The sequence below is a fragment of the Trematomus bernacchii genome, unplaced genomic scaffold (assembly GCF_902827165.1).
Source record: "Trematomus bernacchii unplaced genomic scaffold, fTreBer1.1, whole genome shotgun sequence".
NCBI lineage: Eukaryota > Metazoa > Chordata > Actinopteri > Perciformes > Nototheniidae > Trematomus > Trematomus bernacchii.
This window is the reverse complement of record NW_022987648.1, coordinates 13,594,572-13,610,879: the sequence shown is the minus strand read 5'-3', so window position 1 is coordinate 13,610,879 and position 16,308 is coordinate 13,594,572. Positions and strand designations below refer to the sequence as shown.

General features: G+C 37.9%; 1 protein-coding gene across 1 annotated transcript in view; it reads left to right on the top strand.

Annotated features, from left to right (window-relative positions):
* The window catches only part of thsd7ba (thrombospondin, type I, domain containing 7Ba), a 144,206-nt gene that overhangs the window by 65,946 nt on the left and 61,952 nt on the right, over positions 1-16,308 (top strand). The window contains exons 8-12 of the mRNA XM_034134432.1: positions 1,129-1,320; positions 3,521-3,752; positions 9,122-9,237; positions 10,970-11,102; positions 12,467-12,570. Of these exons, the coding sequence (XP_033990323.1) occupies positions 1,129-1,320; positions 3,521-3,752; positions 9,122-9,237; positions 10,970-11,102; positions 12,467-12,570 (777 nt within the window). The remainder of the gene's footprint in view (positions 1-1,128; positions 1,321-3,520; positions 3,753-9,121; positions 9,238-10,969; positions 11,103-12,466; positions 12,571-16,308) is intronic.

Genomic DNA, 16,308 nt, shown 5'->3' with positions numbered 1-16,308 from the left:
CATGATGTAGTGGCAGGGTTCATCCAAGTTAATGATACTGCGGTGTGTATACAAAAACAATGCTTCTGCTGCTGCTGGCATTGTTTAGACATTAGGATGACATCCATGTTTCTGAAATTGATCTGATTCTCTCTTGGGCAGAGAGACTGTCTAGAAATATGTTCAAGTCTGACAAAAATACAAGGGATGTTTTTGTTTTTTACCAAGGGAATTAATGTGGGAATATCTAATTTCAGTGTTTAATTAGACACTGAGAGAGTCATTATCACGGCAGTACAGTAAGGAGAAAATGCTCTGTCATGTAGCTGTTTCAATCCTGGAAGCTGTGATAAATATTTAATAGCATGACTGCAAGATGAAAGCTGAAGGATAGCTTTTAGAACTAGCTCAGAATACCAATTGGATGGTCTGATAATTTTCTTTAGACAAAATGAAGTTCTATTTTTGTTTGACACAATTTTCCTAACGCTCAAAAAGGATTCCTGCCTTCGTTTGTTTTGAATGAAAGGAAATGTGTTTCTTTTTAAACTTCTAAAAGGTTTTTGTACATTGCAAACCCTTCCAAAATAGAAGAAAAACTCATTATCACCACAACAAATAGTAATATCTGAGTCTTACACTTGTTACTAATAACAACCACCTAAGCCTCTTACACACCTGCATTATCATGTTTTCATATTTAGATTGTATTTAGATTAAGCCTGATTATGTTTACGCCTGGCATCAACATTGCTACAATGAGATCCCATCATCTATTTCCATGCCACGACTGCACACCTCTGTCTGCACATTCCTCTATACCCTGACAGAAAATGGTAAACAACTGAAACCCTTGACAAGCAGAACATGTCAGAGAAGTGGTACTCTGTGTGAACTCCATTTACACTATGTTTCAAGGTGATAAGAATAAAACCGACCTCCTCTCTAGATTTTGACCTAGCCTTTTACATCTGTTATAATGTTACACTTTGTCTGTGCTTCTGATATAACCTTGCATCCTTTACCTGAATCAGGATTTGAAGCCTTTTCTGATTGCTGTCTGATAAGGTCACGATGCATGTAGTCTAACTGGTCTAATCATGATTTATATGGAACCCATCTCAATTTCATCTATCCTGTCTTCCTCAGGGGAGGATGTGCCCGTTGCTCACTGTGTAGACGACCACCCCCCCACAGCAGTGTCCTGCGAGGTGGCCTGTCCTGCAGACTGTGTGGTTGGCCCCTGGTCATCCTGGTTACCCTGCTCACACAGCTGTGCCACCAAGACAGCCGAGGGTCGACAGAGCCGCACTCGCACTGTGCTGGCCATCCCAGGGAACGGTACTGCAACTTCTCCACAGTTTCTTTCAAACCCTTTTCCACCGGAAAAATACAAGACTTTAGGTGGGAGAGGAACACATTTTTACATGCAGTTTAGTAATTCTCAGTTACATTTAATATCTACACTACAGTTATACTGCTCATGGAAGATTAAACAGGATATTTGAGCACAACTTGGTTGATAAAACAGGTTTATTACTTAAGGGGAGCCCCATCAATTATTCACATCATTTTCTTTTTTTAAAGATATTCTTCAAGCCAAAGAACGCCTTAATTAGAGTTATACGGGTGAAAGGGGGAGGCCTGGGAGTCGAACTTGCATAATTGACAGCAGACGGGACGCTAACTCTAAAATACAGCAGCCTACAATTCATGGGAAGTAATACTAATAAATTGCAGTTAATGATGTAATTTTAGGTTACATCTCCAACTGAACTGCCTTTGGTCATGTTGCATTATGGTTAATTTAGGCTGCAGATTTTGGCAGGAGTGCAATGCTAAATCAGGGGCATACTCTTTTTATTACCATCTGTGGTACAGATAATAGATTGCAGGATCCATGATAAATTGCCACTTGGATGAGTCAAAACTAAGAAACCTAAAGTTCAACTTGGCAAACAAAAAATAAAAGTGAATTGAGCCAAAGAGTGCTTCACCAACAGTGGGATTATTTGGGCTTTTATTTCTGTCGATTTAGACATTTTTCATCCTAAAAACATTTGAGTTGACCATCCATTATCCCAGGGTCTTTCTCTGGCCGGTATTTTTGTTGTACTTCAAACGTTGGCATCTTTGCAGCTAGCTGCTACCCATTAATCCCTGTAACCAAACGCCTATCTGCAGGAGCAGCTGATGAAAGAATCTTGCAGCTTAAGCCGTGTTTCACACTGGGTTGTTTAATAGCATGTTGCTGGCTATCTGCTTGCTGGCGGAGGCATGTGTGTGTTTGTGTGAATGTTTGCTGTAATTTGGTTTATATGCCTGCATGTTGCGTGTCAGTGTGGAAGAGCTGGTGGATAGGAAACAGACTGGAGGGGGCAGTTGGTTCAGTGACAAAGTCATCCTCGCCCCTTCTGTGAGTCACAGTTCACTTTAGTGCACTTACGCCTCTGCAGATGACACCTCTGATGCTACTCCTAGAGAACTGTCCCTTGTTTCACCTCTATGTAGATTGGACAGATCCCAACCAAAGTGGTCCCAAGTATATTGTTAATAAATAACCCCCACCCAATGTGTACTTGTGCTCTTTGTGCTCACATTTACATTAATGTGTATGTGACACATCAATATGTTAATCCTTTGGATGATGTGATCAGTTGATCTTAAAACAATACTTTATTTCGCCCAATACGTACACATTAAAAAGAAGGGTGAGATCTGAAATGACACATTAGGATTTAAAAACCTATGAAATAAAACAAAAAGTAAAAAAATTCAAACACAGATCATTTTTTTAATTAAAAACACATTAAATTACGAATGACTTATTTCCACAGTAAAGGACTGCTCAATTACCACATATTTGCACATTTGTTACTTCTATACACTACATGTGAGCGTTCACCTCAGCATGATCCTATTGAACTGGCGATGTCACCTTTCTACAAATGGAGAAGGTATGAGTCACTTAGGAGGTGATTATAATGTCTCACTGTGGTGATAATTTGCTGTGTAAGCCAATCAAACAGCCATTTTGAGTTTAAATACAGAACAGTATAGTATGTTTTCAAACTAGACTAAACTAGAAACGTGACTAGATATATGGATCAGGATACAAGTAGCAGGGGCTAGAAAAAGCAGTGGGATTGTGGGAAGTGTTTGCATTTGCCTGTTCATTCTGTTCCAGTAACCTTACTGTCACTTTTCATTTGTTATACAAACTTGTTGTAACTTGTAAAGTGTCTGCTCAGCTAACCCGGACAAACATTTGTTTTGTAGCTGTGCAGCCAGCGGTCAATGATAATATTAGCATTTGACTTCCAGCTGCTAACTGCAGCCTGTTACTTTAGAAGAAATGTATTTTATATTCAGTGCCAATCACATGCAATCTGCATAATGATGCTGCTTTTTTAGAAGGGCATGAGCAGTTGCAGCTTGTTCGTAAACACAGGAAAATCCTAAAATACTCAGCAGTTATAGAGTCACTCATTAGTGTTCATGTCTGTGACTCTGTGGTTGTGTCCTGTGTTCCGGTGCCCAGAGGGGAGGGGGTGTCCTGCAGCTCCAGCCCTGGAGGAGTGGAGGGTCTGCAACGACCACCCTTGTATGATGCTGTATTGGGAGGCGTCAGCGTGGGGACCCTGTATTGAGGATTCCCCCATGGACCTCAATGGAACCAGCTTCCTGAACGGGACTCCCACCTGTGCCATGGGGGTTCAGATCCGCAAAGTCAGCTGCATAAAGACGAGCGTTGGACCTGTCACAAGTAAAAGGTAAACTCTCTGACCTTAGCCAATTACTAGTGTGGTATTGCAATAGAGTGGTGCATTGCAAGGGCTTCCCTAGACTCAAATACATTTAGTGATGGATATGGGTTTTATAATATTGCAGAAAATAAGATCTGTGGCAAATAGAGATCTAACACAGTTTGTTCAGCAGGATAATCTCCGCATATTAACAACACTTTTGCGTAAATGCAACCCGACAGAATTAGATGTACCGTAATGCTATAAACACACTACATGGTGGTTGTATTACTTCTCATCAACACCGCTAAGTTAAAGGTGGACACGTGGTCTCCTTTTGACACTTAGCAATTTCCCTTTTTAAAGACACCTTCAAAAATTCCCAAGTGGGCTGTTTACTGACACGCTTTATTTCAAATGAGAAAAAGTATAAATCATATAACAAATTGTGTAAACCTGTATTAACACCCTATTGTTATTATTGCAGAGCCTGCCTTTGAGACAAAGCTGCCCAAAAATGCTACGATACTAACTCATTTCTGGGTTTAGGACTCATTCCTGCAGCAATGTACTGTATATGTTCTTCAATTCTATATGTTAGCATATTATCGAGTTTTTGCACATACGTTCAAACATGCAATGATTTTTTGAACGAGGTGAGATGTGTTTTCAGGGCAGCACTCTGTCTTTACAGCTTAATGTGGTGGGCATGTCGTTGCAGGCATGTTTTTCAGGGTCTGTTGAGAGGTGAATCAATAACTTCTCTCCTTTTTTTCTCCTGTTACCTTGGGATGGTGTTGAGCCGGTCTGCTCACACAGTGTTTGCATTACTGTAACACTTGACTTTTTCCTCGCCGTCCTTTGTCACGACAAGCTTTGTGTCACTTCAGATCTAGTTGTTGTAAGCATTGAGTAGGTGTTCTTTTTTAAATATGTACTGATGGTAAATAAATGTAGTTTCAGCCCACCAGAATCAGTGTTTCCCTACTCTGAATAACTCATAACATTGTCTTGTGCCAGATTGGCAACGGGATATTTTCTTCTTCTGTCCTTATATGACACAGCTACTTGTTTTAGATACTAGAAAATGGGTCCCGAGAGAAACAAACGATAAATGATGAGTGAGGAGTAAAATAGCTTTGTGAAATCTGAGGGAGGAGTTGAGATGTGATCATAGTTCTCTTCAAAGAAGAATAATTTATGATTACAGATTCCAGAAGTGTCTCCCTTAAAGATATTGTGTGTGCTCTTACTTACTGACAAATGACCCAGAGGATTTGATGCACTGTGAAAACACATCCCCAGAGTTTTGTACATGAAGCTCTTCAGTTAGGTTTTCTGCCTGTGTTCAGGATTCTTTTTGTGAACCTGAGATCCATTTAGCTTATGCTCCACCATTATCTACTCCTCTTTCAGCGATACAATATCAAACACTGCTAAGGGCTTTTGTGCTGTCACTGTAATGATGTTAGAGCCCACACCAGGAAGATGGATTTATAAATAATTCACAAAGTTTGCCCTTCTTTAGCGCAATATATTATTGACAGGGCCGTAAAGTGGATTATGGAGAGGCTTTTTTCTTATGAACGTCCTATCTCCCAGCACAGAGGCTTTAATGAATGCTGTCAATTCTGCTCCACCAACACATCTCGCCTATACAGTACGCTGGGAAGTCAATCACTTCTTTGCTATTCATATATAATGGCAGAGTGTCCATTTAATGGAACAGCATCCGATGCATATATAACTATCCAGTCAGTTACACCGGAACAGGCCTTTCTGCTGTCTTTCCATAATGTGCAGTGTGAAGACATAATCAGGGTGTCCATATAGAACAGCATATATCTTGTATAACTTCCCACGCTTCATATGATAAGATAGTTCTCCAGTTGACAGATACACTATGATAGCATGGACTGAAAAAGGACCACACAGGGATAAACAGGAGCGTTCAGACTCCGTCATTTCCAGTGCTTCATTCCTCCTTTATCTCAGAATATGTCTAAAATAATGTGTATAATTACTACCAAATACTTCCCATCAGAAGGAGATGGCCGCAGAATATATTTGATGTTTTGATACTTTAAAAGGGTCACTTCTGTCAGCAAACAAAGAAGTATTTCCTTCTTAGCAACAATCTCCATGGGCACACTGGCTCAATGAATTAGTGGGTCTATCTGGTTTTTAGTTTATAGCCCCCAGTCATCACATAATATTGATTTTGAAATGTAATTTTCGCTCCCCTTTGTTTCAACTAAAATAACTAACTATAGCTTTGGTTATAATAACATGTTGTATTTTGCATGGGTACTTATTGTACGGCTTTTCTATGGCTGTGCACATAACCTTTTACATTTGATTAGATTAGTAAGGAAAAATCCTAAGAAAAACATGTAATATTATTAATTGTTTATGTTAATTAATTGATGTGTAGATGCTGCTGTAAGTTGCTGCGTAAATTAAATTAGTATTAAACAAATGGTTAAAAAGACTCTTATGGCCACATTGGTGCCATAGTGTTTCATATGAATACACATATTTGTTTAACTGTTAAAGTAAAAAAGACATGCATTTGATAGAAATGATTGGAAATAAAACTATTCATTGCTTTACTAATGCCCCTTTTTGATATTACACATTATAAGTTTCAGTGTTTACTCATTTGCCTTCATAATGAAATGGCTTTTTTTCCAAACAAATGCATATAAATGTGCATAATTAATCAGAATATCTTCTTCTTGATTCAAATAAACATTTCATTGATTGACAACCTAACGTTTTGGATAAAAGAATACTGCAATGATAATTGTAACTGATAACATCAACACTCATTGAACTTAAATGACCAGAAAAAAACATTATTATTAAACAATATCATTCTATATTCAAATATTTTAAGGCCAGGTTGTTCTTAAGTATATTCAGAGTAGACAGAGCATATCAGGTTGAGCTGGTATTTGATTGCATATATAATTATCATGACTTCCTGAGGGACATTTAATGTTTCCAACCTTGTCACAGTCAGACTGCATGGCCTCACTGTAGGTCTGACTCTCTTTCTTGGCGTTCTGCACAGTATTCCCCCAGATGCTCCGCTGCGTTGCCATGCCCTCTGGCATGCATCTCTGCAAAGAGGGAGAGAGAAGAAGAGGGATAAATCTGAGGAAGGATGGGGTTTTATGTATCATGCCTCCTTATACTTTGGCATACTTTGATCTCATTCCTGTGCATGCTGGCTCTCTGCGGTTAGTGTGATGTGGCACCATGCTGGGTCTCTAGTGAGACCTGGATCTGGTTGTCAGGGCAAAGAAAGTCATTCACTCTGAAACAAAATTGTGTTGTCTGTGTCGCTGTGCGTGTTCCTGTGTGTGTCTGTGTCAGAGTTCCCGTTAGAATAATTATTTGCCGGTCAACATGTCCGTTACAGTTTAAATCTTCCGGACAAAATTAGAAAAGTGCCGGTCAAAGGTCTTCTATGTTATTTATTGAGCTTTGAAACAAATTGATATGATTCGATATTAAACAAACTAATTATAGTAGATTAATTAACTATTCAAACGTGTACAGTAATTTACAATAACACGGGAATAATAAACGGAGCGCTCTCCCCCTCTCCTGACAACCCGCCAGTATCATGCAGCTCGCGGATCCAGTAATGAGTGACCCGACAGTAAAACTAAACATATCTATAACTAGTTTAGGTAGTTTGAGAGGTAATTAAAATAGCTACGTGTGATATTCTAACCTGAAGTGTGTGTTTTGTTCCGCTCACCGCTGCAGGTGATCATGCAGAGATGCGTGTCGACTCGTCAGCAGCAGCTGATCTCTCCCGTCAGATTAGACTTTACTCGCGTTTATGTCCATATCGATCAGATCTAGCTAGTTCTAGCTAATGATATGACTACCTGCTTATTAAAAGACACCTAATTAAAAGACACCTAAACAATAAGCGTCGCTATGCAACCGGGTGAGGCCACAAAGTATAGCATTATACATTTGTTTACATGCCCACCGGAACCCAGAGGCATTACCAACAGATCAACGCACAATCAACCCATACAGGACATCTCTTTCTCCACATTAAGTGTAGACATTATAATTGACTATTCTTGTCTGTCACATACTCTTTTGTCTGTCACATACTATTCTTGTCTGTCACATAAGTGGCGCAACTGATGCGGTATTGCGCTAAGGGGAAATCATTTTGACCGGACATTTTGACCGGAGAGATTTAGATTTGCCGGTCTTCAGCATATTTTACCGGTCATAGTCCGGTAATTACCGGCTAACGGGAACTCTGGTCTGTGTGTTGTTGGTGGGGATGTCTTCTGCTTGTTGATGAACCCATCAAAGCTCAAGATTTAACATAGCTGCATTAATCCACACATCCTCATGTTTGTACAACGTGCCAAATACAACACAGCCAAAAGCTCCATTACCTATATGGAACACAAGACATAGCAGCTTATAATAGAGAGGAAATACGTGATTATTTTCTATCTTGAGACAAACAAATTGGTAGAGGTCTGGTAAGAGCTCTTTAAAACCTGGTTATAGTGTCCTTGGTATAGCAGGAGTGATTAATTGGTAAACAGTTTGCATATCCTCACTTTTCTCAGGTTTAATTAGCAGCCGTGCTGTGGACGTTGATTGATTTTCCTCCCAGAACACTCTGTCTCCTTGGTGGCAGCAAAAGACTTCTGTGGCTGCTCTATGCGTATATGAAGAGATAAATCCACTCACCAGGTTTCCCCTACTTTAGCTACACGAGTGGCATATTATCACATTAAGAAGTTTATATATGTTAGCAAATGAACTATTCCTGTATCAGACACAACAAAATGTGTTGGAAAATCTTCGTTCAACAAGGAAACATGCTGGCTGGGATATGTGTTTACAATTGAGAACTATAATCAAGATCAGTTTTAATTTCAGATAAACCTTAGATACATCTCAAGTGTTTCTTACGGCTTGTATCAACCAGGGGATAATTCTCTATGAGTTTGTCCACAAGCCACACATTTTGTGTGCAACCTTAAGATAACTTGGCTTTAAAAGTAAACAAATCATTTTAGTTGTGTGCTTGAATGGCGGGAGGATTTTTCTTTTCATAAGGCATTCTTTGTGCTCTGGTTATCAACTGAATGTGAGAGAAAGCTGCAATTTTTTATATTTTTCTTCCTTTTTTTCCTGAGAGTGCAGGCAGGGGGGGGGGGGGGGGGGGGGGGGGTGGGGGGCATGTCATCAATTATGTTTTCCGTGGGGAGATGTGTGATGTCAAGGACAGGGCAGTAGTTTCACTGCACTGTCCTGTTAACAGCGAGACCCAGGACATTTATCATTTATCGCCTGGGGAGTGAAGGGGATTTAAGACCTCTGTTTGTCTGCATGTTTAGGTGCTCAGATTCTGCTCGTCCACAAACCGTCCGGCCCTGTTTGCTCCCCTGCAAGACAGACTGCGTTGTTACACCCTTCAGCGAATGGACGGCCTGCCCATCAACCTGTATGCCAGGTAGCTCTCCTCATGCATTTATATGAACTCCTTTTGGTAATGCCTGTCTAACACATCAACAACAACACTTTTACACAAATCACTCCTCTATTCTAATATAAAAGTCCTCCTATAATTATTGGTAAGTATTGAAATGTTTTGAAAAAGGTTTTGTTTGTTCTTATTAAACACAAATGCTCTAGCTTTTCAAATGAAGCTTTCAGATCTGATATATGATGACGTTATCACTCTAAAATAATTGAAAGAAAAAAATGTATTCTTGTTCAATTGTGATCTTATACATTTGATTTATGGTGTTGTTAAATTGCTTCTAGACTGCACCATAAATACAGGTTATCTCTCTTTGTGTGTGACAAGCAGTGGAGCATTTTGTTTTCTGATCATGGTCAAAATGATGTTTACACCAGGGAATATGGATTGAAGCTGATAATGTTGTCACGTAAAAAAATGGTGTAGGTTTTAGCATCATTAGGTATTTTTATGAATCGATTATGACTTTTGAACTTCACAACACTCTTGGATTTATTGATAATGGGGTCAGAAACAATCTGAAACAGCCTCCAGTGGAATTTAGTCCTACACATTTACAGTATACAAATAGCATTAGTGTAGCCTCATGACCTGTGAAGACACACAGGGTTTAAACTGAATGAATAGAGAAGGAGCATTAAACGTTGATTCATACATTTGGGTTTCATTGTAATTAATGAAGCTTCAAACTATTGGGTATGGCCCTGGTAAATATAGAGTACTTCAAAATAGAGTAAATCAAAACCTACAGTAAGTGTACTGTTAATAGCACAACAACAATTACATATTTACAGTTACATACTGGTATGTTACTAAATATTAGAGCTAAAAATAGTATGATTATTTATCAGTAAATTGATACAAAAGCGATGGCTTACAATTGATTGACTGATTTATTCCAAAATTAAAAATATATATGTTTTCCTAATAAAACAAAAAATACTATTTAGCTCAAACAATTGATGAAGAAATTAAAAAAGTAATAGGCATACTAATCTAACATCAAAATAATAGTAAGTTATTCAGCATATACTTACATTTGTTGTGAATATGAGGCAAGCATTATTTAAATGCTGCTAAATACTCAAATGTCGCTTTACAAATATGCTCTCCCTTGACGTCTCCAGTGTGTTCAATAATCAAATTTTAAGTGTAAATGACAATGTTAACTGTCCATTACATTAAGCCGACACATGAAGAAGAAAATTGATTTTTAATGGGTTTCAATATGCGTACTGTAAGTATCATGGAAATAAAAAATAAAAGGTTTAATTGTTTTTAATAAGAATAAGAATTGAGCAGGCATCTCGTCTCTGTAAATATGCTCTAGTCCATTGGGTGCACTGATGATGTAATCACTGTCTTAATTGCACCATTTTCAATGTTTAGTAATTAGCGTTGTGTAATGAGCCTTGGAGCGTGAGCCAAATGAAGCCATTACATTGTGGTGTGTCCAAAAACAGACCGCAGTGAAGTGGAGGACATCACAGAAGGAGGGCCAGATAATAATCCAACTTTAAGACCTTACACTACACTGCTGATATTGTGTCGCCATTTATATAGTGTCCCAAACAACACAAGTCAGCCTTTTAGTCTCATTCCTTTCTCTTCCTCCTGGAAAACATTCATTTGAATACAACTGTGTAACTACTCTGCCACCTGATGCAGCCTTTTTGTGAAGATTGTGTTTCACGTTCAACAGGAAATGACACTGCTGCTACACAGTCTCGATACAGGACCATCATTCAGAGGTCTGCTAATGGAGGTCAAGAGTGCCCAGACACACTGTATGAGGAGAGAGAGTGTGAATCGCTTCCTGTGTGTCCGGACTATAGGTAAAAACACTGTTTAAACCATTTTTCTTTCCTATCCAAGGATAAGTTTGTCTGCTGTATAATAGTATAACTGCAACACAAGGTTGTTTTTTTCTCGGGTTTTTGATGGATACTTTAGCTTTTGACATACATTATCTCACAGCTTATAGTGTAACGTAACTACTGTTAAACATTGCTGCATATTTGTGCTTGTTCAGAAAAATTGTCAGATTGAAACGCATCAATTTCGGAAACCTTTCAACATAACATCATCATCTTTAAATCACACCTACAGTATTAGGAAAGGAATTGAATGACAGCTGTGATGAAAAAGCAAAAGACGGTCGTTTTGGTTTAAAACTATAGTAAAATAATATGTATGTTGCATATTGGTAAAAATATGGAAATCTAAATAAAACTCTGAAATGATAGGCTAACAACACCCAGCAGCGACTGAGAATTACATTTCTATAAAAAGCTGTCATATTTAATGTTGGAACGGGACACCTTTAGATATATATGTTTAACTTTGAGGGATTATATAATACTGATGGATGTATGTGTATTTGTATTTTACTGCTTTACACATTTAGGGTTGTGCTAACATAATATATTGTTTGTTAATTAGATCTACAGGAATACATTATACTATTTAGGATTATCATATGTTTATAAAGTATTGTTGTTTCCTGTGAGAACCATGTATCTTTCATGAGTTCAAAAAAACCAACCTGTTTTTAAATTTTGTGAATATGCATATCCAGCTGATCCAACATGGGTTTTACAGTTTAAGAAGTGGGACACTGTTCTCAACACACAAAGGAACACTTTATCCTTGTGAATATTCAGATTCAACTCTTCTGGACACCAGTCCTGATTTTTAAATGGACAGTGTGGGATTCAAAACTAAAATCTTTCTAGCTGTCAGAGATGAAGTAAAATGCCTTTCTAGATTGTTAATAATGACTTTCAATTATCAAATTATATTAAGGAGTTTATAAAAATATGTTTTAAAGTTTGAATGAATTACCAATAGTATCTATCAGTTCATTTTATTCCTGGCAGTGAAATTGAAAAGACAAGTAGGTGTTACAAGTAGAGTAACACCAAAATGTATCACACCTTTTCCTCCGGATAACCAATTACGTTAGCAGTGTGGCTCACACACATTGCAACATTTTTTTCATTTATTGCACCATCAGTGATGACACATGGCAGTTTCCCCTGCCTATATACAGTAAAGGTTGCACTGCATGAATGTGGTGCAGATCAATAATTATAAACCAAAATAAACAGAACAAGATTGGGCCATCCTTTACTTGCTGTGTAAATGAAGCTCCAAAAGCAGCCCACTGTCAACCCACAGTCTGTCTGTTTCCGTGCAGTTGGAGAACACACAAGTGGCACAGCTGCAGTTTGGTTCCAGAGTCTGTTCGCCATGGATTATCTGGACCGACAGAAGCCTGTGGAAATGGTCTGGAAACAAGAGGCGAGTGTTTTTCTCTTCTCTGCTATCATGCTCTGTACACTTGTCAGCTGCTGCCATTTTAAGCCTTGCTCCTCCATCTATTTACTTTCCTTATTTAATGAGACCTAATAGCCCTTTTCAGAACTGCTCCTTTTAACAAGCAAGTGATGGAAGCATAAAAGATGGAGGCAATTTGTCCAGAGAGTGTAACGAGATGAACCTTTCCGTCTGTTGTCTTGATGATCTCATCACGGCTCGAGTTTCTTATTAATGAATGCAGCAAGTCAGATGGCTACAAGCACATCTTCGCAGCAGGTTGACAAAAAACAATCAGCCGTGTTACACACTAAACAAACCATACATACAGACGTGGAGAAGTACTCACGCAATAAACTTTAGGAAATTGCATACAATAGTGCTCTTCCAATCGAGGCTTTTTATGAAATGATGAATATTTGCTGCACGGTTTCAGATTCTGGTGTCATAAAGTCGCAAATTAGCAATAAAATAACCTCTCAGTGAACACAATCCATTAATAATGTACCAGGATAAGAACAAAGCTGTAAACATGCATTATTCCTAATTAACAGAAAGAAGGTTTGTCACTTGTGACTTGTAAACAGTTGTAAGTGAACCTTGCTTCACCCGAAATGGATGCAAATCATTTTCTGGCAAACATTTCTACGCACCCACGTGCATTTTCCCAGCAAAATATGGGCACATAGACACGCATTAGTAAATTGCCACTTATTTTGTGGATTTAATTGCCTGTAGTTTCTTACCGTTGTCCAGCTGGACGCCTACAATATTTTTGTTTGCTGCGCCTGGAACTTTATTTGCATCCACCTGTATACATTTTTTTCATATGTCTTGTCTATGTTGTAATTGTACTATGTTTTTTTAACCTCTGTACACACATCTGTGTCAATCCTGGGAGAAAGATTGCGCAAAAGTCGCTCTCCCTGTTGTTTCTTACATGTTTTCCCATTAATTATGAGGTTGGAATCTTTCCTTGTCAGCATAAAGGGTCAAAGTACAAACAACCAGTGGTGGAAAGTATTCATATGTTTTACTTGAGAAAAAGAACTACAACCACACTGTAAAAATGCTCATTTTCAAGTACTGCATCAAAAATAGTACATAAGTAAAAGTATGATTAGGAAAATTAATGACATGACATATGACATATTTTTGAACAAAGAACGTATAGATTCCAATACATTTTTGTTCACCTTTTTTTACTTAAATATAAGGATGTATGGTATATATTTTAAGTTTTTTTGTGGTTTTCTTACACATTTTCTTAGTGATTGTGGATTGTAAAGATAACAATCTGCAATAGAACACACTGGTTGTACATGTACATTGCTGTACAATGCTTTGTATACAACATAAATACACACGGTGGAAACATATTATGAACTTGATTTCCTGGTACTTAAATATATTAAGTTGTTTTTCAGATGCACCCGTATACCTCACTGGAAATATAACAAGCTATTTCCAGGAAAACAAAGCTACAAGATAATTGCAAGTTTAGTTTTACTTGCTGACATTTAACTATTTCGTAAAACAGTTGCCTACGACATGGTTCCTGCTGAATGCAAAATACATGTTTGCATTGGGGGAAATGTTTCTCTTTTGTTATACAACTGATAATGATGTGCTGTTGCTGTTTGTCTGCCCCCATATTGCCTGAACTACATTACAATCATTACTGTTGGCATGATACAGTATAATAAGTATTCTCCAGTACTGTATCCCTGTGATTAACACCCCTGATTGAGTGTGCTCTGTGAGTGTTTGCTGTGTTGAGCGTCTTTTGGACTGTGCAGATAACTGCTCACTGTCCTTCACAAAGAACTGCGTTTTTTTTCTGAGTGGAGTTGGCAAATCGTTAAAGCACTAGAGTGTTAATTGGATCATTTCAGACTCGTTTAGTGGAGAGCAAAATGTCCCAATAAATCCCAGAAACTGGCTGTTCTATCTAATTTATTGGTGTGATTCAAGGGAAGTTTCCAGGGGCTGACTTTGCTGCCTTGAGAACTTTCTAGCATTTCACTTTCACTTTAACCTGGCAGTATAAATATCACTGACATTTCTCGAGTGAATTTCTATGACTTTTGAGTGAGGAGGAGGAAAGTGTCTGTAGTGTTCAGGTTAGGAGCAAGCCTCGTTGACCTTTAAAGCTTCCTATTTGAATATGATTAGAAAATGACTTAGTTAAATACCTGTGACATTTCAAAAACTGAAGCATGGGTTTGGAATGTGCAGACAGTAGAAACACTGGATTTAAATATAGATTTGAAGCAACAAAGATTTTATCTAGGGTTTTATTTTTACTCAGTGGATGGCTGAACCAACTCAATGCAAAAGAACATATAAATGCCAAATTGGAGCATAATTAGGACACAGCTGCTCGGAATATGGCCATATTCGGGGAATAAGCTAATTGGATAAGGGCATATCAAAGATTTAATGACAGCAAGTTATAGCAGGAGTTTCTCATTGTGTTTTCAAGGAGATGTAATTATGATGCCCTAAGAGAGCTCTCCTCTATCCACCCACACTCAGAATATATAATACAATCTAATTTAGATAATTCTACTACTGATGACATTGTACAGCTTTTGTTGTGTTCATATAATAACTCTTGCAGTTTGCATGTTATGAAGTCCAATGTCACATTATGCGTTATTCATTTTTCTGTTTCCCTTTTGGAGCGCCTCTTTGCTTCTCTGTTTTGCTGCTTGCAATTCAGATTTCCTTCACATAAATCTCACTAACACTCATAATATTCAACAATGTTATTTTCCATGCAGTTCATATTCACTGTAGTTCTAGTATTAGTATTCACATCCTGTGGGAAGTGTGTGCGAGATGGTATCTACTTCAGATATCTCTCTTCATTGAAAAAGCTGCATTTGAAAAAGCAGGTTGTGCTGCATTATCAAGTCAGACATTCATCCTGGAACGCTAAATAGGTCACCTTCTCCTCTCATTTTCTTCAGCAGCATCTCCAGGTGACTAATATCTAAGAAGTCTTTAAACTAAAACCTACATGTCTTATACGTCATATTAGCCATATATAAATAGATCTTATATATTTAGCAAAGAGTCAGTGGTGCTTTTATATCCGGTGTACTTTATTACTCGTTATTAAGATATACTTTCCTAATAAAAAATATATTAAAATAATCAATAAAGCATTTAGTAAATAATAATTGATCCCATCTCTCTCACTTCTGCACGGTATTGATAATGCATGAATGTAGAATATAGGAGCTTTAAGATGACTTTTTATATGAATTAAACATTTACAAGTGCTTATCGCTACACCATTTCAACACATTAGCAAACCCAATGATCCTTATCCTATCCTTAACCTGTTACGCACCGCCCCCCCGGTACCGGGCGGATAAACGCGTCATTTGCAGGAAACAACGTCGAAGGAATCTTAATATTTAATAAACTATGAATGTTTTATATCCATGTAACTGGAAGAAACTCAGCTAACTGATCTTTTGAATTTTTTTTTCCAAAAAAAACCCACAATGCTAACACTCAGCCTCTGAATTATCCACGAGCGAAAAAATGTAACCTAAAACTGCAGCTAAACTCACTCATAACTCCCTTATTACTTATCCTAGATGCACAGCCAACCCATCGATTAGCATCTCCTGGAGACACAGAATCGGTGTAAAAAACCTCAACACTCAGTGATAAACATTTGCGACGCTATAAACGAAAGCGTACATC